General features: G+C 39.6%; 1 protein-coding gene across 7 annotated transcripts in view; it reads left to right on the forward strand.

The window, feature by feature from the left end:
* Positions 1-332: 332 nt before the first annotated feature.
* The window catches only part of LOC118388226 (immunoglobulin-like and fibronectin type III domain-containing protein 1), a 31,032-nt gene continuing 8,152 nt past the window's right edge, over positions 333-23,212 (forward strand). The window contains exons 1-14 of one of the 7 annotated variants that reach the window (XM_035777058.2): positions 333-493; positions 7,928-8,005; positions 9,785-9,829; positions 11,368-11,487; positions 12,493-12,632; positions 12,947-13,046; positions 13,193-13,283; positions 15,059-15,239; positions 15,380-15,493; positions 16,664-16,832; positions 16,980-17,252; positions 17,400-18,029; positions 21,106-21,192; positions 22,705-22,947. In XM_035777058.2, coding sequence (XP_035632951.1) covers positions 7,954-8,005; positions 9,785-9,829; positions 11,368-11,487; positions 12,493-12,632; positions 12,947-13,046; positions 13,193-13,283; positions 15,059-15,239; positions 15,380-15,493; positions 16,664-16,832; positions 16,980-17,252; positions 17,400-18,029; positions 21,106-21,192; positions 22,705-22,947 — 2,245 coding nt within the window. In that variant the 5' untranslated portion in view covers positions 333-493; positions 7,928-7,953. Of the gene's footprint in view, positions 494-7,927; positions 8,006-9,784; positions 9,830-11,365; positions 11,488-12,492; positions 12,633-12,946; positions 13,047-13,192; positions 13,284-15,058; positions 15,240-15,379; positions 15,494-16,663; positions 16,833-16,979; positions 17,253-17,399; positions 18,030-21,105; positions 21,193-22,704; positions 22,948-23,212 lie in introns of those variants that run through there. The other 6 variants (XM_035777059.2, XM_035777061.2, XM_035777063.2 and 3 more) reach the window with 6 other exon arrangements.

The following is a 23,212-nucleotide window of genomic DNA, read 5'->3' on the forward strand; positions in this document are numbered from 1 at the left end:
ATTAGTCAAAAGCAACTGTAAAAAACACAGACCTTATTACTTCTAGTAATGAATGACACTCAAATGTATAATTGAAAATAACCATCATAGGTCTAGACATACTTGCAGTGTTGTATTCATTGGATATACACCCTGAAGAACATATCATATTTTTTCTCTTTCGGGATTTTAAGTGAAAGTGTGGTTATGGGAACCAGTTAATAAACATTACTGTATGAGGATTGCCACTGTAAAGGAAGTGTTAGTTAGAACCACTCTTAGTGGAGCCCACCTCTTCACCGCCCACCGAACCAAACGTCTTTGGTGCAACTCCTCAACACAAATACAAAAAAGACAACTCGTTTTGGCAGTCGCTTAGTCTTCAGGCAGAGACACACACGTTGCTCTTTAGGATTTATTACCGAGCACAACTTGGAACAGGCACTCAAATATCAGAGTAGCCACAGTGTTGCTTGAAAGGAGCACAGCTGAGAGCACTGCGGACTGTGAGCAGGTAGGTCGTTCTTCCCTCTTCTCTGGCAGAATAGGGTGGTCGGACGAGATGGACCAGCATGGAGGGAAATACAAACTGGCCTTGTACCTTTTTTAATTGTGCCAGTAGTGTTATTCTGTTATGTGACTTGAGGAAAGGACAACATTCCATAATGTACATAAAGTAGTAGTAATAGTGTTTTAGTTGATCTGGGAAACATAGTGATAATGCTATTCTGCATATGACTATGTAAGCAGATGTTGTATGACCACAGGGATTTTCAGTTGATATCGGAAGATTAGGGTGTAAAATAACTTCAGCAGGGCTGAGTACCTTTAAAAGGTACATAAAATACTTAAGGGTAGATAGAGGGTATTAAATGTCGCAACTGTTTGCTTTCTGGTCTTTAAGTTTTTAATGCCCTCTTATTTCAGTTACTCAAGTTACTGAATACCTCATTAAGTTAGTTCCGGACATTCAGTTGCGTATGTGTCTGACATACTGTACTGTACATTAGAATGGGATTCCATATGAAGAGGTACAGCTGACTTGGTGGTAATGCATAAAATCATTTTAGTTGGGCATGTGTGTTCTACAGTTTGAATTTCACTGTTGTGGAATTTGTAGAGCTGGATCATAGACGTGAGGTCATAGCCGTGAGGTCATAGTTGTGAGGTTTGAGGGTGACGGCTAACTATAGATGGAGGTGTCAAATAAAAATGCAGCCCAAACATATATGATATGCCATAGTGGGCTGGTTTTATAGCCAAACCGCAAAAAGTGTTTATGTATTCAATACAATTTAGACTATATATATATATATATACATACATATGAATGTGTGCCATTCAGAGGATGAATGGGCAATATACAATTATGAAGTGCCTTTGAACAGAGTATTATAGTAGGTGCACTGGTTTGTGTCAAGAACTGCAACACTTCTGGGTTTTTCACACTTATTGTGGTCCACCACCCAAAGGACATCCAGCCAACTTGAAACAAATGTGGGAAGTATTGGAGTCAAAATGAGCCAGCATCCCTGCGGAATGCTTTCGAGACCTTGTAGAGTCTATGCCCTGACGAATTGACACTGTTCTGAGGGCAAAAGGGGTGGGGGAGGTGACTACCTAATGAAGCTGGTCGATAGAATGCCAAGAGTGTGCAAAGCTGTCATCAAGGCAAAAGGGTGGCTATTTTGAAGAATCTCAAATATAAAATATATTTTGGTTTGTTTAACACATGCTCCTGTTTAACACGCTTAACTATTAACTATTTTGGCTTGCCCATTCACCCTCTGAATGGCACACGCGCAATCCATATCTAAATTGTCTCTTTACCCGTTTCCTCCCCTTCATCTACACTAATTGAAGTGGATTTAACAAGTGACATCAAAAAGGCATTATAGCTTTCACCTGGATTCACCTAGGCAGTCTATGTCACATTTTTCTATGTCGGACTAACGATAAGAAGATACTTGTATCTAAATGAACTATTGTTGTGTCATTTTACAGAAGCAGAAACAAAATAGAAGATACATGATTGCCTTTGGAAACAATGCAGTAGAACAAAAGGAACATAACATTAACAAAATGTCCTGTGTGTTATAATGGCGAAGCATGTGCAAAAACTACATTGAGTCTCTATTGTGGTATTTGTGCATGAATTTGGCAGCTCCCTTAATTGAAAATAATTCAGAAAACCATTTGGAAATTCAAGTACTACCCTTGAAATACAGCACCCGTCTGTCACCAAAACCCCTTGTCATCAAGGAACTGTTTTTTGTGAGTTATACAGCTGTGGTTAGTGTACGTGTGAAAAATCGCCGGGAGGGACACTTGAGAACCTCTCAGATGCCATTTCAAGTGTGAGGTCAACAGGGCAGTCAATGGTGGAAGACAGATTTACTCAGACTTGTCTAGCACCATTTTAGCAATAAGTACTCGGGTCATTCCACGAAATGGGTGTATTTTAACTAAGCCTTTACAATGATGGTGAAACTTGGAGACATTTTTGGATTAAGCTTTCTGCCCATATCAGATATGTCTATGTCCTTGGAAATGTTCATGTTAATTACAACCTCATGCTAATCACATTATCCTTTTAGCTTAACCGTCCCGTGGGGAGGACACCAATCCTTAAGTATTCTTCATTTTCACCTAAAATGACAAATGATATGTTTAAGTTCATTTCTTAAAAGTGTACATGTCCAAAAGGCACGCATTTTGTGGAATGAGCCACGTGTTCGTTTGCTGTTCAGCCCTTGATGAGATCATTCTCACGGCTCACTGTAGGTTCAGCACACTGTCAAGCTGGTTGATTCATAGTGGAGCTTTATCCTGCCCCTAAATGAATGGCCTTGCTGCTGTAGTGTTACATAGCAAGAACGCACAGGTCTTTGTCAATCTTCCCTCAGAGGTGAAATTGACCCAAGTTTACCTGCACACTATTACAACACTTCATGGTGTTAGGACAGTGTGTGAATGTTTGCTACCAAGTGGTTAAAGTTAAACATCACATTTACCAGTTAACAGGACATGTTAAATGGAGTCACGAGGATCATGAGGTTGAGTGCACTCCATCAAACCTGGACACTTTATTTAGAGTGTTGTTAATTAATTCAGTTTCATGACTGCACATTGGAAGTCAGGGCAGGGCTGCATCTGTTTTGTCTATCACTCTGTAATACAACACCTTTATGAGTTCACGTGAAACACCATGTGGAAACACCATTTCAAATATTTGCAAGAGGAAGGACCTACAAGACAAAATTCCATCACTGATCCAGTATCAACACTATTTTATATAATTTAGTTATCAAGTAGTCTAAGTAAGCACTTGCGTGACAATTATATAACAAAGTACAAAACTAGTAACAAACATACGCCACAACAGGAGTAGTACTGCATGTAAACACATACATACAAATAGACAAACATTATCCAAAAAGAGGACTCTTCTTTCCATCAACTACAGCAACACATTTCAAGACAGCCTGGCACCAGTGTGGTGAATGACTTATGCTGCCAGTCGTGGAATCTTACCCCACATACTGGTTATAAAGCATGCCTCCTCTTTCTTACTGCGACATAAGTGTTACCTTTCATACAGCCACGTATCAGAGAAACAAGTGATTTTCTGTGTGATAGCACACATGAATCCCCGAGATGACAAGGTAAAAAATCTGTTGTTCTGCCCCTGAAAAAGGCAGTTAACCCACTGTCCCTAGGTTGTCATTGGAAATAAGATGTTGTTCTTTAACTCACTTGCCTAGTTAAATGAAGGTAAAATAAGCTCTGCAGAAGGATGCATATACTTTGGTGTCATATCAAAGGCGTTGGAGTTCATTTTTATGTCCCTGGCAAGAGTCAAGACCACTGCTGGAATCCAGCTCTGCTTCGGACAGTCTTATTGGGAGTGTGTAATGAACTAAAAATAAAGCTCTCAATTTGAGTAATGGCACAGCTTGTGTGTTTATTAAGATAGCCTGAGGTTCAGGGATGGAGATGAATCGAGCCCTCGAGCCTGAAGTAACACGTTTCAGCCTAATAGAAATTGTGCCCAAGTAGCCCGCCGGTTAGAGAAACTTTGTCTTTCAAACACAGATTTTGGATCCTGTCGAGTTAAAATTGTGGTCTACTAGCCTGGCTGTTCAGTGCCGAAAATCCTTAAGTTCCATCCCTGCTGAGGCTGCTTGATGACTTAACGAAAGATTCTATCAAACATGTTCTGCACTTTTATTATACAGATAGAACACTTTAAATAAAAAATACATCTGCTCTAGCTTATTTTTTACACCTAGAATCTACCTGATTATTTACTATTAGGCGGTAACGAACTAGTAGCTTGTAACAATGGATACAAACTGGAGCTTAATTAGTTACTACAGTGTATTGTACCAAATGGTACACATTGTTCATAATTCAATTAATTCCTACAAAATCAAAAGTACACTACCATTCAGAAGTTTGAGGTCATTTAGAGAAGCAAAGTTTTTTACCATTAAAATAACATAAAATTTATCAGAATTACCATGTAGACATTGTTAATGTTGTGAATTACGAATGTAGCTGAAAACGGCAGATTTTTTTAAATGGACTATCTACATAGGCGTACAGAGGCCCATTGTCAGCAACCATCTCTCCTGTGTTCCAATGGCAAGTTGTGTTAGCTAATCCAAGTTTGTAATTTTAAAAGGCTAATTGTAAAGGCCTTTGGTAGAAAAAGGTGAGGACCAAGGTGCAGCGTGGTAAGTGTTCATCATTTTAATGGTAAAACTGAACACTATCAAACAAGCAACAAAAGGACAACCGAAACAGCTCCATCAGGTGCAAAACACACTAAACAGAAAATAACTACCCACACCCATAGTGGGAAAACAGGCTGCCTAAGTATGGTTCTCAATCAGAGACAATCATTGCCAGCTGCCTCTGATTGGGAACCATACCAGGAAAAACACATAGCAATAGAAAACATAGAACACAAAACATAGAATGCCCACCCCAACTCACGCCCTGACCAAACTAAAATAGAGACATAAAAAAGGAACTAATGTCAGGACGTGACACTAATTGATCATTAGAAAACCCTTTTGCAATTATGTTAGCACAGTTGAAAATTGTTCTGATTAAAGAAGCAATGAAACTGACCTTCATTTGTGGGTTCAATTATAGGCTCAAAATGTCCAGAAACAAATTACTTTCTTCTGAAACTCGTCAGTCTATTCTTATTCTGAGAAATGAAGGCTATTCCATGCGAGGAATTGCCAAGAAACTGAAGATCTGGTACAATGCTGTGTACTACTCCCGTCACAGTACAGCACAAACTGTCTCTAACCAGAATAGAAAGAGGAGTGGGAGGCCCCATTGCACAACTAAGCAAGAGGACAAGTACATTAGAGTGTCTAGTTTGAGAAACAGACGCGTCACAAATCCTCAACTGGTAGATTGATTAAATAATACCCGCAAAACACCAGTCTCAATGTCAACAGTGAAGACGCGACTCCGGGATGCTGGCCTTCTAGGGAAGCTGTTCTCCATATCACCAACAAACTAACATGGTCCAAGCACACAAAGACAGTTGTGAAGAGGGCACGACAAAACCTATTCCCCCTCAGGAGACTGAAAAGATTTGGCATTGGTCCTCAGATCCTCAAAATGTTCTACAGCTGCACAATCGAGAGCACTGGTTGCATCACTGCCTGGTATGGCAGCTGCTCTGCCTCCGACCGCAAGCCACTACAGAGGGTAGTGCGAATCGCCCAGTACATTACTAGGGCCAAGCTTCCTGCCATCCAGGACCTCTAAACCAGGTGGTGTCAGAGGAAGGTCCATAAAATTGTCAAAGTCTCCAGCCGAACAGTCAAAGACTGTTCTCTCTGCTACCACACAGAAAGTGGTACCGGAGCGCCAAGTCTAGGTCCAAGAGGCTTCTAAAAAGCTTCTACCCCCAACTCCGACTCCTGAACACCTAATCAAATGGCTACCCAGACTACTTGCCCCCCCCCTCTCTTATACACTGCTGCTACTCTGTTGTTATCATCTATGCATAGTTACTTTAATAACTCTACCTTCATGTACATATTACCTCAACTAACAGGTACCCTCGCACATTGACTCTGTACCGGTAGCCCCCTGTATATGGCCTTGCTATTGTTATTTTGCTGCTGCTCTTTAATTACTTGTTACTTTCATTTCTTACACGTATTTTTTTAAACTGCATTGTTGGATATGGGCTCGTAAGTAAGCATTTCACTGTAAGTGAAACACCTGTTGTATTCGGCGCATTTGACTAATACAATTTGATTTGTACACTAAAACATCCATTTTTTTTACATTAAACAAATGTCCCCAAAATGAATTATTCACATCTGATCCTTATAGTGTACTGCATACGTGAACACACATACTGTATGCTGCTCTGTGCCTAATATGTTGTTGATGCATTTTAAACATCCAACAGATGGGCGGGATTATGGCATCATGCAAATCATGCGAACACATAATGTTCAGGGTTTCAAATGTAAAACGGAGTCATCTGCACCACATGCTAAATCATATAGAACATATATAATATTTTAATATAATGTTTTAAAAAATGCATGCTACCAGTCCTAGTTTAGAAACAAAATATAGTCATTACGTTATTTCAAGGTAATTCAGCTGTAATGATGTATACATAAGTTCTTTCAATAAACAACGTATCTTGTCATACATTAACTCAAGATATCCTTATGTATCCCTTCAATGGTACGGAAATATGAAACCTAAATGTTAATAATTATAAAGGCCTGAAGCGGTAGCACTCACCTTACCGTATTTTCTAAGAATCTATGACGAGATGTAAAAATACGAGTTAACTTACCCTTAATAACTCCCCCCTCTTCAACAACCTAACCAATGAGCATTTTAAGGCTTGATAGGCAGAACAGCCGTTAGGTGACATTTTACTACTACAATAAAAAAAGGAAGGATATAAAGAGTTGTGTGACCTATTACATTCCAATGATACTGCTATGTCTCCAAAAGTTCTGTCAGTCGGTATCCTGAAATCCCTAGCATTTCTGTCTTTACAATCTGTGTCAGAGGACACCTGATGTACATTATAAATCAAATCCTAATTTATATTTGACATTTGACAAGCCAAACAACATATGCTATAAACCCAGGCAGGCAAGGATAGTATTGCTTTAAAAAAAATGGGGTGATTAAGGTATTGCGTGAACACAATTCAATATTAAATTGTCAACATAAAATTGTTAGAAGCAATTCTCAAAACGTAGGATCAACACTTAATCCTGTAGAACCATATAGACAAGTGATCTATAATCTGCAGAGAGCAGAGATCTTTGTTAGCTATGTTCCCTATTAACCATCTACAAATACCTGGATAATCTATAGCGCCCTCGGTGCCTCTGTTGCAACCCACCCCCTCCGAATATCCTCCCACAGTTTGGTTTAGTAGAGATTTCAACAACTGCAGGGCTCAATCAAAACATGTCAGCATCACATTCCTAGGATAGACATCGATCCAGTGGTTCGACACAAGGCCAATAGATAGACGTGTGTTGCATGCTGCCTCTTACTGACTGGGTAGAGTAACAGCACCACTTCCATTGCTAGCAGCTGCTTGATACTGTATCGTCTGGGAGGAGGATACACTACCCCGATGATGTCATTTTAGGGTTTCTTTGATACGCAACCTTATAATGAGATTAGAAAAAGTGCAAACTAACACTAAACCCAAGTCTCAAGTGCCACCTGCTGGTTATTAGCTGAAGAGGAGAAAATGTCACTCATGTAAATGATCTCTTTTGAAACTCCTGTTTTTTCTTGTGTCTTTTTATTTTGTCTCGTAACTAGTAGGCATCTCAATGACTGTAATCAGTGGTAGTGATGTTCCATTCAACTTGACAGTTTTAACTCACATTCCTTTTCTCTGTGTGAATGTCTGATACAGAGCCTTCTGATCCAAAATATTCCAAGATGAAGTTGATGAAGTCGAAAGTGACAGATCAATCTGCCGAAGGGCAGAAGGGTAAGTGCAATGTGATGGATTTCTCCTCTTAACAGTGGAATCAAGACAGACATCCACCCAATGCAGTCACACACAGGCAAACGGTAAATAACAAAAAAGGCAGGAATCATAGACCGTTATTGATTGCCAAGATACAGTTGCAGGCATAAAAATGTTTGGTTTTGCTGTATTGACAGAACAATTGTTGCAATGCGTGTGCAACACTGTGCTCCAGTGTCTTCTACCGATAGTTTGCCAGTAAATCGAGGTATGTAAAGAGTATCAATTAGACCATCCAATACACAACTAAGTGTAGAGAAGATATGAGATCATTTTCAGTACAGATGACATTTAGGTAGTCATAAATGACAAGCTTCGTCAAGAACATCACCTAATAATGTCTTCTGCTCTTGTGCTATCCAGAAGAAGTTGAAGAGATGCTTCAATCCAAAAATTTGTGCACAGTCATCTGGGCTTCCAAAATCATACAGGAGCACCCTGATTAAATATTAACAACACCTACTACAGTGTCAATTACACTAGGAATTAAGATATTGCCGAAAAGGACCATTCGCCAAACAAGAACATGAAGAAATACAAGCTGCTTGTTATTGCTTCAATCAGCTTAAAATGTGAAGTAGCAGTCAAATCACCATGTCAACACCTCTAGTGAACCAATCATGTCAAACACTTCTCTGTCAACACCATCATAAGGCAATATCACCAGCCAATCATTGGGTGACATTGGAAAAAGAATGGGCATGAATATATTTCTGATTCAGCAGAAGAACGAAAAAGAAGATGTTTATCGCGATTATGAAGAGTGAAGAATGAAACGTGCTGTCAATTGTTTTAATTACTTGCAGTTTACAAAAAATTCATCAAAAAACTGTAAGACAACATGCTTATGCTAGAAAAACTAAACTGAAGAACTGATTCAACATCAAGAGAAATCTGACAAACCAGTGCTGAATGCTTGACAACATATCTACTTTGTCAACAAATCTAAACAGAAGATTAAGTTTGAGATCATATTTGACCAGTAAACTGAAGCGTTTAAAGAATTTTCACTGTGGGGTCGATTGAAATGGGAAGACTGGACTCAAAATATGGATGTCTGGCAATAAACTGTTTGGTAGAAGACATAATCGGATATCTCATCTTCCTCAGCTGTTTTCCAAATCAATTTACAGACAACTATTAATATGCACTGTAACTGGCACAGAAAAGGACTCTCAACCCCATGGACAACCACAACACATTAAATGGGACCTTATTGGATGCCAATGAGGACTGGCATATCTGATATCTGATACACCAAAGTTGGTCAGCAGATTTAGTATAATTTAACACCACTAGTTCTTAGTTAGTATTAATAGGCCATCGTCATAGAGAAAACATACCTTGTATGCTAAATATTAACATATATAACTAAGACTAAGACAAGCAGTATAATGACTTAGGGAACAATATAATTGCTGTTAACTCCATGATTTGATGTACTCAGAAATTCATAATGGTTACAAATGTATATATACAATTAATCTTTCATAATTTTTCTTTCAAACATTTGTTCCCTAAAATAATCTTCTGAAAAACCTTAGGAGGTTGGTTCTCTCCAAGTTGTGTGTGTTGGATGTTTCCCCTGTCCTTGTGTTTAATGTTAATCGTTTGTATCTATGTACTGTATGTGTGGATTCATAATCCTGTCGAAGTTCCCAAGACTCTCTCAGGTGCTTTTGTCAGGATTAATGTTTCCTGTGATATTTCCTTTCTCTTGCTGTCATGTTGCTTGTAAAGTGGAAGGTGCTGGGGGTGCTATGGAAAATCCCCACCACAAAAAAGGTATGCAAGAGAAAAGGAAACTCCAGCAACTTGAGTTTCCATTAATGTGTCTTTCTCTTTGTACAATCTTAGAAAAAAAATTGTTTAAAAAAACGTGGAAAAAAAATATTTGAAAAAAAGTCCACTGTGGAAAGGGTTCTACACTGAACCCAAAAGGCCTCAACATGGAAACCAAAAAGGGTTCTTCTAATGGTTATCCTCTGGGGAAAGCTGAAGAACCCTTTAAGGTTTTAGATAGCATGTTTTTTTTCTAAGAGAGTATACCTTGTACTTTTGGTCTGGGTGTTTTACTGTACCAAAGCATGGTGGATGAAAGTAATGACTGTGTTGCATGTAGGCTACTCTATACATCATCATATGAGTGGTGTAATTCGTGTACGTGTTTGACTCAAATTTTCAGCATCACAACAGACACACTTCATTGTAGAATTCTAAACAAATGACAAATCCATGAATACTGACAACCTATCCTTATTAAAGGGATGATTGCTATGAGGTCCTTATATTGTCTTGCAACCTGTATATTGTGCAAGAGAATACAAGTTGAGTATGTGGGAGGACAGATTGGGCCCTTCATGACCTAGGTTTTAGGTTATGGGGTTTCGAGAAAATGTTCTTACAGACAATTAACATCTGCATAAAACAATTCTTTGCTCATGATTACTCATCAGTGCTGTGGAATTATATTTATGTTCAGTTACAGTAGTCAAATAAAACAGAGAAATATGGATGGAAAGAGGATGGATGACCAAACATAATTTGAAACAGTTGGGGTCAGATTGACTAAGTCTCTGCAGCAGTGCTACATTTGCAGCTGTTATAATAAAAAAGAGACATCACATTAAAGCTGAAATCCGTAAAGGGGGCAACAGCACCACTGTTCACCCCAGCCCCTTAGTTATTGTTTTGTTTTGTTGATGAAACAGAGGAGAGGAGCATCCAGCATCGTGACATTGTTTGAAGTAACTTATTTGTTGATGCAATATCTCCTACAGGACATGGTAGTTTCACCAACTACAGATTTCAGCTTTGAAAGAAAAATGTACTGTACCATAAATATTAAGAGAACAATGATGCATTGATCTAAAGTGAAAATAATAATCACATCATGTTTTTTGCTTAGTTGGCTTCATTTTGGTATGAAAATGACACGTGCAGACTTTGCATATTGGTGTATTTTCTTGCTAGATGTGGCATGTGATTTAGGGCAGTATTCCCAACCTGATACTACTAGTCTACTCCGTGTTTTGGTGTATCAGCCATTGCTTTAACAAGACTGTTATCAGTTGTACTATGACTACTTCTACAGTAATATTAGGTCCGAATATGGCCCTCAATCCCTTCCATTCAAAAAGTCAAATAATACATGATATTGACGCATGTAATAATTCAGTAATTATAACTGTATTAGACATTATGCGTGTTAGATTTGGTCATCCATTAATGCAAATCTCAATTGTTTTAAACAGTAAGTGCTAACAATGTTATCAAATTATTGCGCCATTTTCTAATGATGTATTTTTGGTGTGTGTGATCAGTCAAGAAATTCAGATCAAAAGTCCCCGGAGTTATGATCACGCAGTATGTGGAGGAAATACCAGAGGGGAAAAGCCACCCTGACTTCACACGCAAGCCCATCGCGTTGACCATTCAGGAGGGTAAGGAACAGTTAATCATGTAATATTCTGCATTAACAGGCATAGCTGTCCTATTATACTGCAATACATTTTGTGTGTTCTGCTATTGCCTTATAAACAAAGGGGGGGCAAATGTATTATTCCAAGCTGCAGCACATAGGAATTGGGTCAACCAAAATGGGAGCAGTGACCCACTGCAACGGGTGTGCTGGTGTGATTAACACATGTGGTCCTCTGTAAACTCAGTTGGTAGAGCATGGCACCTGCAATGTCAGGAGAGTAGGATTAATTCCCAGGAACTCCCATAAGTAAATAAATATATATATATAAAATGCACACATGACTGTAAGGTGCTTTGGAACAAGGTGTCTGCTAAATGGCATAAATTATATTATGTCCTGACTAAGACAAGCAGCATAAGGACATGTAGGGATAGGCCCGATTGCATTACTTTACATCTCAGTTGAGACATTCATATCATTTGGAGTAGGTTCCACAGGCTTCAGGCCCTGACATGTGACAGTGGTCATAAGGCATGTGATGTATGGTGAAGTCCACAAAATGCAATCATTACAGACGGCTCATATGAACTTCATTTGCAACAGAAATGAAATGTAGACTCTACATAATTTATGATTATGATGACCTTCTATGCCCTACCCACTCACATACCAAATCCTTATTTAACCTTGCACACTTAGATTGGTGACACAACCTTTAATAGAGGCAGTCTGTTAAGCTCCTTATTAAAGCATATGCCATAATTAACACCTAGCTCTTTCATCATTGGGGGTAGTTGTATAACAAATGTTACACATCATATTTGGTGAAAATGCAATGTATTCAATAAAATACCAAACAAATACAGTCCGACCTATCTCACTAATCCTTATATAAAATTGTATCACCAAAAGGATGGACTAATTAGACACCCAAATACGGACAAATATTGGACATCAGAAGAAAAACACAATGGTTCAAATTACTACTACTTACAAGTATTCTATGACTCTAATCACAAATCAGGCAAGTTCGGGGTGTTCAAAGCCATTGTGTATGGTGAACCTACACCCAACGTGACATGGAACCGAGCAAATGGAAAGATAGACGATCCAGTGAAGTTCCAGAGCAAGTATGACGAGGCGTCTGGTGAACACACCCTCGAGGTAAGCATGTTTATCACCATTCAGCACCAACTGGTTCTTATACTCAACAATAAAGGGGACATTTTGTCCATTTCAGTTCCATCAAATGCTGCCCAATCTCTTGACTTCTACATGTCCCCTCCTTTTTACTCCAACCTTTATATTTCAACCCTTTAACATGAAAAAATGTATTATAATAATTATTGGTTAAATTCCTGGATTTGAAAATAAATAAAGCAATTACCCTTGAAGTATATTTCAATTGATTTGTTTTATGGACCTTAACAGCAGTCGATGGGAAGTACGTAGTTAATACATTATCAGTTTGCTTACAGATCCCCAAAGTATGTGCAGAAGATGCCGACACCTACAAATGCTTTGCAACAAATGAGTATGGAAAGGCTGTTTGCACTATCCAGCTGAATGTCATTGAAGGTAGGACACACAAAAAGAGAATTCTAACACATCTAATCTAAACCTCTCTTAAGCAATATTTATCTTGTCATGCAAGTGCATTCTAATGATTTAAAAAGAATGATCAACACTTTAAGACATAAACATTACGAATCGTTTCTGTCCAGTTGGATTCAAAAAGACGAAGGAATTAGCCAAGTCCAAAGAAGAACAAGAAGCACTCAATCCTGGGTCTCTTAGAACAATGTTGAAGAAGCGGTAAGAGAATGCATTACATTGTACTCATTGAACAGGTATTTTAGTGGTTGACATTCAGTTCCCTAACTCCTAAACCTTTCAAACAGTAGACCTAGTTCTCTAAAAAGAAGGTAACAATAAGTTAAAGCTCTCTGATTGAAAAGGGTTTAGGTCTGGAAAACACACCCTAAGTGACAGAGGGAAACACAATGCTGAATAGATTTGTATAACAGGAGACAATTAATTTTAAAAAGCAGACTACATACAGGCTGCAACTCTGCAATAGCAATTCAAATGAATGCATGCATGCATGGTAAATGATCATCCTGTGTGACTAAACACCTCCCTCTGCAACTGGATCCTGGACTTCCTGACGGGCCACCCCCATGTGGTAAGAGTAGGTAAAAACACATCCACCATCCATCCATCCTTAACACAGGGGCCCCTCAGGGGTGTGTGCTCAGTCCCGTCCTATACTCCCTGTTGACTCATGACTGCATGGCCAGGCATGACTCCAACACCATCATCAAGTTTGCTGATGATTACCAACAACGATGAGACTGTCTATTGGGAGGAGGTCAGTGACCTGGCCATGTGGTGCCAAGACAACAACCTGTCCCTCAAAGTGATCAAGACAAAGGAGATTATTGTGGACTACAGTAAAAGGAGGAACAAGTACGCCCCCATTCTCATCGACGGGGCTGCAGTGCAAGTTCCTTGGCGTCTACATCACCAACAAACTATCATGGTTCAAACACACTAAGACAGCCGTGAAGAGGGCACGACAAAGTCAATTCCCCCTCAAGTGACTGAAAAAATTTGCCAATGGTCCTCAGCTCCTCAAAAGGTTCTACAGCTGCACCATCGAGAGCATGTGGTTGCATCACTAACTGGCTTGGCAACTGCTCGGCCTCCGACTGCAAGGCACTACAGAGAGTAGTGCGTACAGCCCAGTACATCACGGGGACCAAGCTTCCTGTCATCCAGGACCTCAATACCAGGTGGTGTCAGAGGAAGGCCCAAAAGATTGTCAAAGACTTCAGCCACCCTAGTCATGGACTGTTCTCTCTGCTACCGCACAGCAAGCAGTACCGGAGCACCAAGTCTAGGTCCAAAAGGCTTCATAATAACAGCTTCTACCACCAAGCCAAAAGACTCCTGAACAGCTAATCAAAGGGCTACCCAGACCCCTCTTTTACGCTGCTGCTACTCTCCGTTTATTATCTACGCATAGTCACTTTTGTAGTCTACCTAAATGTACATATTACCTCAATTACCTCAACTAACATTGACTCTGTACCGGTACCCCCTGTATATAGCCTCCACACTGACTCTGTACCGGTACCCCCTGTATATAGCCTCCACACTGACTCTGTACCGGTACCCCCTGTATATAGCCTCCACACTGACTCTGTACCGGTACCCCCTGTATATAGCCTCCACACTGACTCTGTACCGGTACCCCCTGTATATAGCCTCCACACTGACTCTGTACCGGTACCCCCTGTATATAGCCTCCACACTGACTCTGTACTGGTACCCCCTGTATATAGCCTCCACATTGACTCTGTACCGGTACCCCCTGTATATAGCCTCGCTATTGTTATTTTACTGCTGCTGTTTAATTATTTGTTACTTTTATTATATATTTTTTACTTGTTTTTTTACTTGACACTTTTATTTCTCAACTTTTTAAAACATTGTAGGTTATGCACTTTTAATTAAGCATTTCACTGTACACCTGTTGTATTCGGCACATGTGACAAATAACATTTGATTTGATTTGATTTGATCAGCAGGGGAGATGTCCATGAGCAAAAGCCACTCGAATCTGAAGAGAAAGTTTGGGAGATCCTGATGAGTGCCGACAAGAAAGATTATGAACAAATCTGTGCTGAGTACGGCATCACTAATTTTCGTGGGATGCTGACAAAACTGGCTGAAATGAAAAAGGAGAGAGAGGTTGAACAGGCACAGGTATAGTACTATGGAATATCTTTTTACTGGTGTTATTTTGAAGAAAACACCAATAAAGTAAACGGGGAAATGTGTCAGTTACCAAAGATCTTATGGTTTCTCAGTCATTTTACCGTACCTTTTATATTTGTCTGTTTCAGTTTATTGAACATATCAGTTCGCTCAAACACATCGAAGTCAATGCTGATGAAAATGCAACGTTTGAAATTGACATGGATCTTAAAGATGCCAGCAGCAGAATTTTCCTCTACAAGGTATGAAAGCTCATACCAAACTGTTCAAGCTCTCCTGTTTATTTCATTTAAATAAGTATTCAGACCCTTTATTTAGTACTTTTCTTGAAGCACCTTAAGCAGCAATTACAGCCTCTAGTATTCTTGGGTATTCTTGGGCTTCAGTCTCGCCACTCTACCATAAAGACGTGATTGGTGTTGACAAGATGGTTGTCCTTCTGGAAGTTTCTCCCCTCCACAGAGGAAGGGGAGCTCTGGAGCTCTGTCAGATTTACCATCGGATTCTTGGTCAGCTCCCGGACCAAGGCCTTTCTCCCCAGATTGCTCAGTTTGGCCGGGCAGCCAGCTCAAGGAAGAGTCTTGGTGATTCCAAACGTTTTCCATTTAAGAATGATGGAGGCCACTGTGTTTTTGGGGACTTTTATGCTGCAGAAATGTTTTGGTACCCTTTCCCAGATCTGTCCCTCGACACAATTATGTTCTGGGAACTCTATGGACATTTCCTTCGACCTCATGGCTTGGTTTATGCTCTGACGTGCACTGTCAACTGTGGGACTTTATATAGACAGGTGTGTGCCCTTCCAAGTCATGTCCAATCAATTTAATTTACCACAGGTTGACGCCAATGAAGTTGTCGAAACATATCATGGATGATCAATGGAAACATGATGTACCTGAACTAAATTCATAGTCTCATAGCAAAGGGTCCGAATACTTATAAAATAAGTTTAAAAAACGTGTTTTTGTTTTGGCATTATGGGGTATTGTGTGCAGATTGATGAGAAAAATGTTTCATTTAATCCATTTTAGAATAAGGCTGTATGTAACGTAACAAAATGTGGAAAAAGGCAAGGGGTCTGAATACTTTCCGAATGACCTGTATCTACTTCCCCAGACTCAGATGAACTTTTGGATACTATTTTTATGTCTCTGTTTGCAGTTTAAAGAAAGTTGCCAACTAAATTTAGCGCAAATGCTAAGTAGAGTTAGCGCAGTGACAGGAAGTCTATGGGAACAGCTGTCGACTTCCAGTCACTGTGCTAACGCTAGTTAGCATTGGCTCACAAAACTACCTCCAACTTCCTTCATAATGGACGCAGAGATATAAAACTGGTATCAACAAGTTCATCTGACTCTCGGAAAGTACATTAAAAAAACGATTAAAAAGTAAAATATATATACACTCTGCAGGATGGTGTTATGGTTCCTTACACCCTTGAGATGGAAGAAGAAATGAAGCACCAACTGAAACGAGTTGGTAAAAAATTCATTTTCACGATCAAAAATCTAGACCCGGAAGATGCTGGTCTCTATTCAGTGGATGTAGAGGGAGTTAATATCTTCTCTACGGATTTCAAAAGTGAGTACAAATGCAAATCTCAGTCTAAATAGAGACTATAATTTTTTTTACAATAATATGATTATTACAAAATAGTTAATGACACTATGTGGAATTAAAGTTAAACAAGAGCAAAGTATTATTCCCAACTCTCTATCCATCTTTCAGTTCCACCTGTAAATTTTGCGGTCAAAATTCAGGAGGTGAAGGCAGAAGAAAGACAAGATGCCATCTTTCAGTGTGTCTTAACGGCACCTATGGCTGAGATTAATTGGATGGGCAAGAGTGCCCCGATAGAAAATGATGACAAATTTGAAATCACAGTGTCTGAAGACAAGCTCATCCACAAGTTGTTAGTGAAGGATTGTCAGCCTTTGGACGCTGGTATCTACGCAGCTGTGGCAGGTATCCATTCCTGCAATGCCTGGCTTGTGGTGGAAGGTGAGGTTATTCAATTTTCTCATGGAATGTTTTTGAACAATCTTTCAGCATATCAGTTGCATTCATTAACCATATAAATGAAGGGTGAATCACACACACATCACTGGCTACCATTATATTAAATAACTCGCAAATTCTCTGATTTAGTTGACAAGAACCCTGCGAACAAAGGCAAGAAGATAGCTCGCAAAACAACCCAGGCTGGAGGAGGTGATTTGGATCTGGAGAAAATAGCAAAGGAGCAGGCGGAAAAACACAAGAAAGACATGGAAGAGAGGTTGGCGGAAGCAAAGATAAAGGCTGCCGAGAGAGGCGTCACTGATGCAGCCACCCAGGCTGAGAAAGAGGCCGCTGATGCAGCCAGCAAAGCCGCCAGAGCGGCAGCAAGGGCTGCGGAAGCTAAGGCTAAGGCTAAGGCAGAGAAAAAAGCTGCTAAATTAAAAGATGCTAAGGAGAAAGCAAAGGCAAAGAAGAAAGCCTCAGGTGGTGGAGCTGCAGGAGGTGGGGCTGCAGGTGCAGGAGCTGCAGGTACTGCAGGTGCTGGGGCTGCAGGTGTTGGATCTGCAGGTGTTGGGGCTGCAGGTGGTGGGGCTGCAGGTGGTGGAGCTGCAGGTGGTGGTGCTGCAGGTGGTGGAGCTGCAGGGGCTGAGGGAGATGCTGGATCTGGATCGGAATACGATGACATAGTAGTAAGCACAGATGAGTCTGATGAGGAAGATGGAGCCACAAAAACAAAGCGTGTGAGAAGCGGCCAACTTGTTCCAGACACGTTCATAGGTAAGAAACTATTTCTTCCACTGATAAGATTTTGAAGTAGTTTAAATGGAAGACATTGTGGCCAGTTTCCCGGACACAGATTTCGACAAATAAAACATTCAATGGAGATTCTCCATTAAGCATGATTTTTAGTTCTGGGAAACTGACCCATAGAGTATATCTACTACACTAAGTATAGTTCACCCAGATGTCATATTTCTATGACTGGGATGACTGTCTCAAGGTCATTAACATCAGATTGTAATTGAAGTCACTGATTGACCATAGACGATTAATTTAGGTAAGGTAACCCCTAAAAGCACTACTTAAATGAATACTTCTGGATTTTGGATATTAGGAACTTTACGAATTTCACCTGAGAGATGAATTTGTGGATACCACGTTTCTGTCTCTGTGTCCAGTAGGAAGGAAGTTAGAGCCTATGCGAGCTTATGCGAGCCTTTCCCGAGTGGCGCAGCGGTGTAAGGCGCTGCATCTCAGTGCTACAGGGGTCACTACAGTCACCCTAGTTCAAATCCAGGCTGTATGAAAACCGGCTGTGATTGGGAGTCCCATAGAAAGGTGCATAATTGGCCCAGCGTTGTCCTGGTTTGCCCGGTGTAGGCTGTCATTGTAAAATAAGAATTTGTTCTTAATTAACTGACTTGCTTAGTTAAATAAAGGTTAAATGTAAAAAAAAAGAATGATGTTAAAAAAATATCCATTGTGCTAGCGCTAGTTAGCAACTTCCTTCAAACTGCATGCAGAGACATAAAAATGGTATCCAAGAGTTTATCTGCGGAAGTAGATACAGGGCCTCATTGCCAAAATCCCAAAGTATCCCTTTAAGAAGTACCTACCATAAAAAAACACAAGTAAAGGACACACACCCCTGACAAGTCAACTAAGATAAAAACCATCTAAGATACTTGTTTTTGTGTGCATCCATTTTGAAATAGTTTTTTGTTATCGCTTTTTCTCCCTTCTGTTTTTGCATCCCATACTGTTTTTGCATCCCATACTGTTATTGCATCCCATACTGTTATTGCATCCCATACTGTTATTGTAATCCCATACTGTTATTGTAATCCCATACTGTTATTGTAATCCCTCTTTCGTAATCATGCTATCACTATTTTTGTTACCTTAATTGTGTTTGCAATTGTATTTGTTATTATACTGCTTATAAAACATTAGAATACCTTATCAGCCAAGACAATAGCATCCACTTGCAGTAAGAAACTACATCCATGTATGTAACAACTGACATACAGTACCAGTCAGAAGTTTGAACACACCTACTCATTCAAGGGTTTTTCTTTAGTTTTACTATTTTCTACATTGTAGGATTATGCTGAGCATCAAAAAAATGTTAAACAAATCGAAATATATTTTATATTTGAGATTCTTCAAAGTAGCCACCCTTTGCCTTGATGACAGCTTTGCACACTCTTGGCATTCTAACTGGGTATTCCTTGCCTGTGGCAGTCCGTATGAGCGCCAGTTTCATCATAGAGCTTCACCTGGAATGCTTTTCCAACAGTCTTGAAAGAATTCCCACATATGCTGTGCACTTGTTGGCTGCTTTTCCTTCACTCTGTGGTCCAACTCATCCCAAACCATCTCAATTGGGTTGTGGTCAGGTAATTGTGGAAGCCAGGTCATCCGATACAGCCCTCCATCACTCTCCTTCTTGGTAAAATAGCGCTTACACAGCCTGTAGGTGTGTTGGGTCATTGTCCTGTTGAAAAACAAATGATAGTCCCACTAAGCGCAAATCAGATGGGATGGCATATCACTGCAGAATGATGTGGTAGCCATGCTGGTTAAGTGTGCCTTGAATTCAAAATAAATCACAGACAGTGTCACCAGCAAAGCACCCCCAGACCATCAAACCTCCTCCTCCATGCTTCATGGTGGGAACCACACATGCGGAGATCATCCGTTCACCTACTCTGCGTCTCACAAAGACATGGCGGTTGTAATCAAAAATCTTACATTTTGACTAATCAGACAGATTTCCACCGCAGATTTCCACCGCAACCATGCCCGTTGCTTGTGTTTCTTGGTCCAAGCAGTCTCTTCTTTCTATTGGTGTCCTTTAGTAGTGGTTTCTTTGCAGCAATTTGACCATATGAAGGCCTGATTCACGCATTCTCCTCTGAACAGTTGATGTTGAGATGTGTCTGTTGCTTGACTCTGTGAAGCATTTATTTGGGCGGCAATTTCTGAGGCTGGTAAACTCTAATGAACTTATCCTCTGCAGCAGAGGTAGCTGGGTATTCCTTGCCTGTAGCGGTCCTCATGAGAGCCAGTTTCATCATAGAGCTTGATGGTTTTTGTGACTGTACTTTCAAAGTTCTTGAAATTGTCCAGATTAAGACATAAAGTTCAGTCAAAGTAATGATGGACTGTCGCTTCTCTTTACTTATTTCAGCTGTTCTTGCCATGATATGGACTTTTGCCAAATAGGGCTATCTTCTGTATACCACCCTTACCTTGTCACAACATAACTGATTGGTCAAATGCATTAAGAAGGAAAGAAATTCCACAAACAAGGCACACCTGTTAATTGAAATGCATTCCAGGTGACGAACTCATAACGCATGCTAAGAGAATTCCAAGAGTGTGCAAAGCTGTCATCAAGGCAAAGGGTGGCTACTTTGAAGAATTTCAAATATAAAATACATTTCATTTGTTTAACTCTTTTTTTGGTTGCTACATGATTCCATACGGTGTTATTTCACAGTTTTGATGTCTCCACTATTATTCCACAATGTAGAAATTAGTAAAAATAAAGAAAAACCCTTGAATGAGTAGGTGTGTCCAAACGTTTGACGAGTATTGTATATTATTGTCAAAGGAGATGCAACATCTAATTATATGATTAGCTTGCACATTTTGCCATATTGTAGTTTAAATGATTATAAATCAACATCAGTATATGGAACATGGTCTGATTTGATCATATTAATGTGCTAGCAAACCAACTTCATTACAAATAAGTTTGCCTTTAAAGTAAATACAAAAATTCACAAGGTAAATACATACAATTGAAATTGTTTGACATCAACTTGAAATTGATGATCACCATTAGATGATGATGAGGAAGCTTCAAGTGAGCAATCGGGGAAACGTGGGAAACGCACAAGGCAAGGCCCACTGCTCAAGGAAGAGTTTGTTGGTAAGATGTTGTGAAGGTTGATGAACATGCATGGAAACAGGTTAGTTTAATATCAAAGTCATTTGTCGGAAATGACTTTGGCACGCCGGCCTGATAAATGAAGGAAATCTTTGTTTACTCAAAGAAATCCGAAACCTAATATTTACACTGACATTTAGGATTAATATTAACCCTCAAATGTGTGATGCGTTTGTTATTGAAGTTTATATACATTATATCAAGGGAGATAAAAAGCAAAACAATTTTACGCCATAACTGTCAACCAAAATAGATCCCACACTCTATGCCTTCATATGTAGTCAGAAATAATTGACTAAAACTGTGGCACTGTAGTTAAACATAACATCTGCCAAATTATTATGTACTAATGATCATAATTTGAAATACATGTTCATAAATTCATAGGCCTATTTGTTTACTTTAGAGTGGACTGTTCGAAACAATATATTGACAAACTTGATGAAGTGGTTTGAAAAATGCATACACATTGCAGGTCACCAACCATGTCAAAATAATGTCCAAACAAACAATTACTGTCCCTAGTAGGAGCATCCATCACTTTGTGTCTGAACCTCAGATAAATACTTAGTAGGGAAAGATTGAATTTCCAACCAAGTCGAGCTCCAGTACCTTTCTCTGGAAGTGCTGAGTTGGTTGTGTTATCTTTTTTTCTTTTGATTATTAACTGCCTTCTTATTTTAACAAATAATAACAAGCACAGTTTAACATACCTCTTACTAATCTTTACGTAAAATGCAACATGTACATAATTACCGTTGACTCTTTGAAATACAAATATGACCTAATGTTTGTGTTTTATACGCCACGTGTGTGTGCTTCGATGTTTCCTCTGTATGTTATTTGTGCGTTGTGTTGACCAGTTGTGAATGTTTGCTTTTGCAAAAGGGACTCTTTTTTTTCAACCTTTATTTAACTAGGCAAGTCAGTTAAGGACAAATTGTTATTTTCAATGACGGCCTAGGAACAATGGGTTAACTGCCTTGTTCAGGGGCAGAACGACAGGTTTTTACCTTGACAGCTCAGGGATTCGATCTTGCAACCTTTCGGTTACTTGTCCAATGCTCTAACCAGGCAAGGGGCTCTCTTTTCATTACATAGACTGGTGAAGGAATTTGCCAGGTTACTTATTCAAGTACAACAAAAATAAGTTATAGGTAAAAGGATATTGTCTTCATATTTCCTCAAAATGTGTTTTATTTTGAGGAAAATGTCAATTACATCCAGCTACTAACCAGAGTAGTTATGGATACGTAAGGTTTGTCAGTTTCTGGAACTGTATTGGATAAGGAATTGGAACCAAATTCTTCACCACCCCTTCTGTGTTAAAGTTATAGTTTTTGTGAATGTTGCTATTGTTGCTTTTGTTATCGTGGATGTGGTTGTCATTGCTGTTGTTCCTGTTACAATTGGGGTTATCTAAAATGCCTTACCCAACAATAGTCGACAAATAATCAATGAGTGATTGACAGTGATTATAATAATCATTACTAGGAAAGACAAATAGTAATGGCACAGCCAAAGATGCCAAAGTCCAAAAAGGAAAGGCAAAGAGCGGAGGTGGTGCTGGTGCTGCCGGGCAAGCAAGCGGTGGTGCGTCTGCCAACAATGGTGAGGCTGCAAGTGGCGATGAGGCTTCAAGTGCCGATGAGGCCAACGAGCCAGCAGAAGCTGCTAAGCGTGGCAAGCGCACAGGCCGCACAAGGCCAGGCCCAATTCTTCAGGAGACGGTCATTGGTAAGATCATGGATACTGCATTCACTACTGCATGGGAGGCACCCTTCAAGGATCAAAGTCATTTGATAAAACAAATGACTTTTCCGGTTTGAGGCTGGGCTTACAGAACGTGTGAAAATTCACAATAATGCTGGGTTTTAATCCTTACTTATTAGATCCCCGACCCTTTGGGATGATGGTGTTCTTGAATAAGGGTGGCTTTAACAATGGTTAACAATTCATACTTCACATAGACATTGATTATCATACAGCACATTTACATTTA

This window comes from Oncorhynchus keta, chromosome 10, assembly GCF_023373465.1.
Source record: "Oncorhynchus keta strain PuntledgeMale-10-30-2019 chromosome 10, Oket_V2, whole genome shotgun sequence".
Classification (NCBI taxonomy): domain Eukaryota; kingdom Metazoa; phylum Chordata; class Actinopteri; order Salmoniformes; family Salmonidae; genus Oncorhynchus; species Oncorhynchus keta.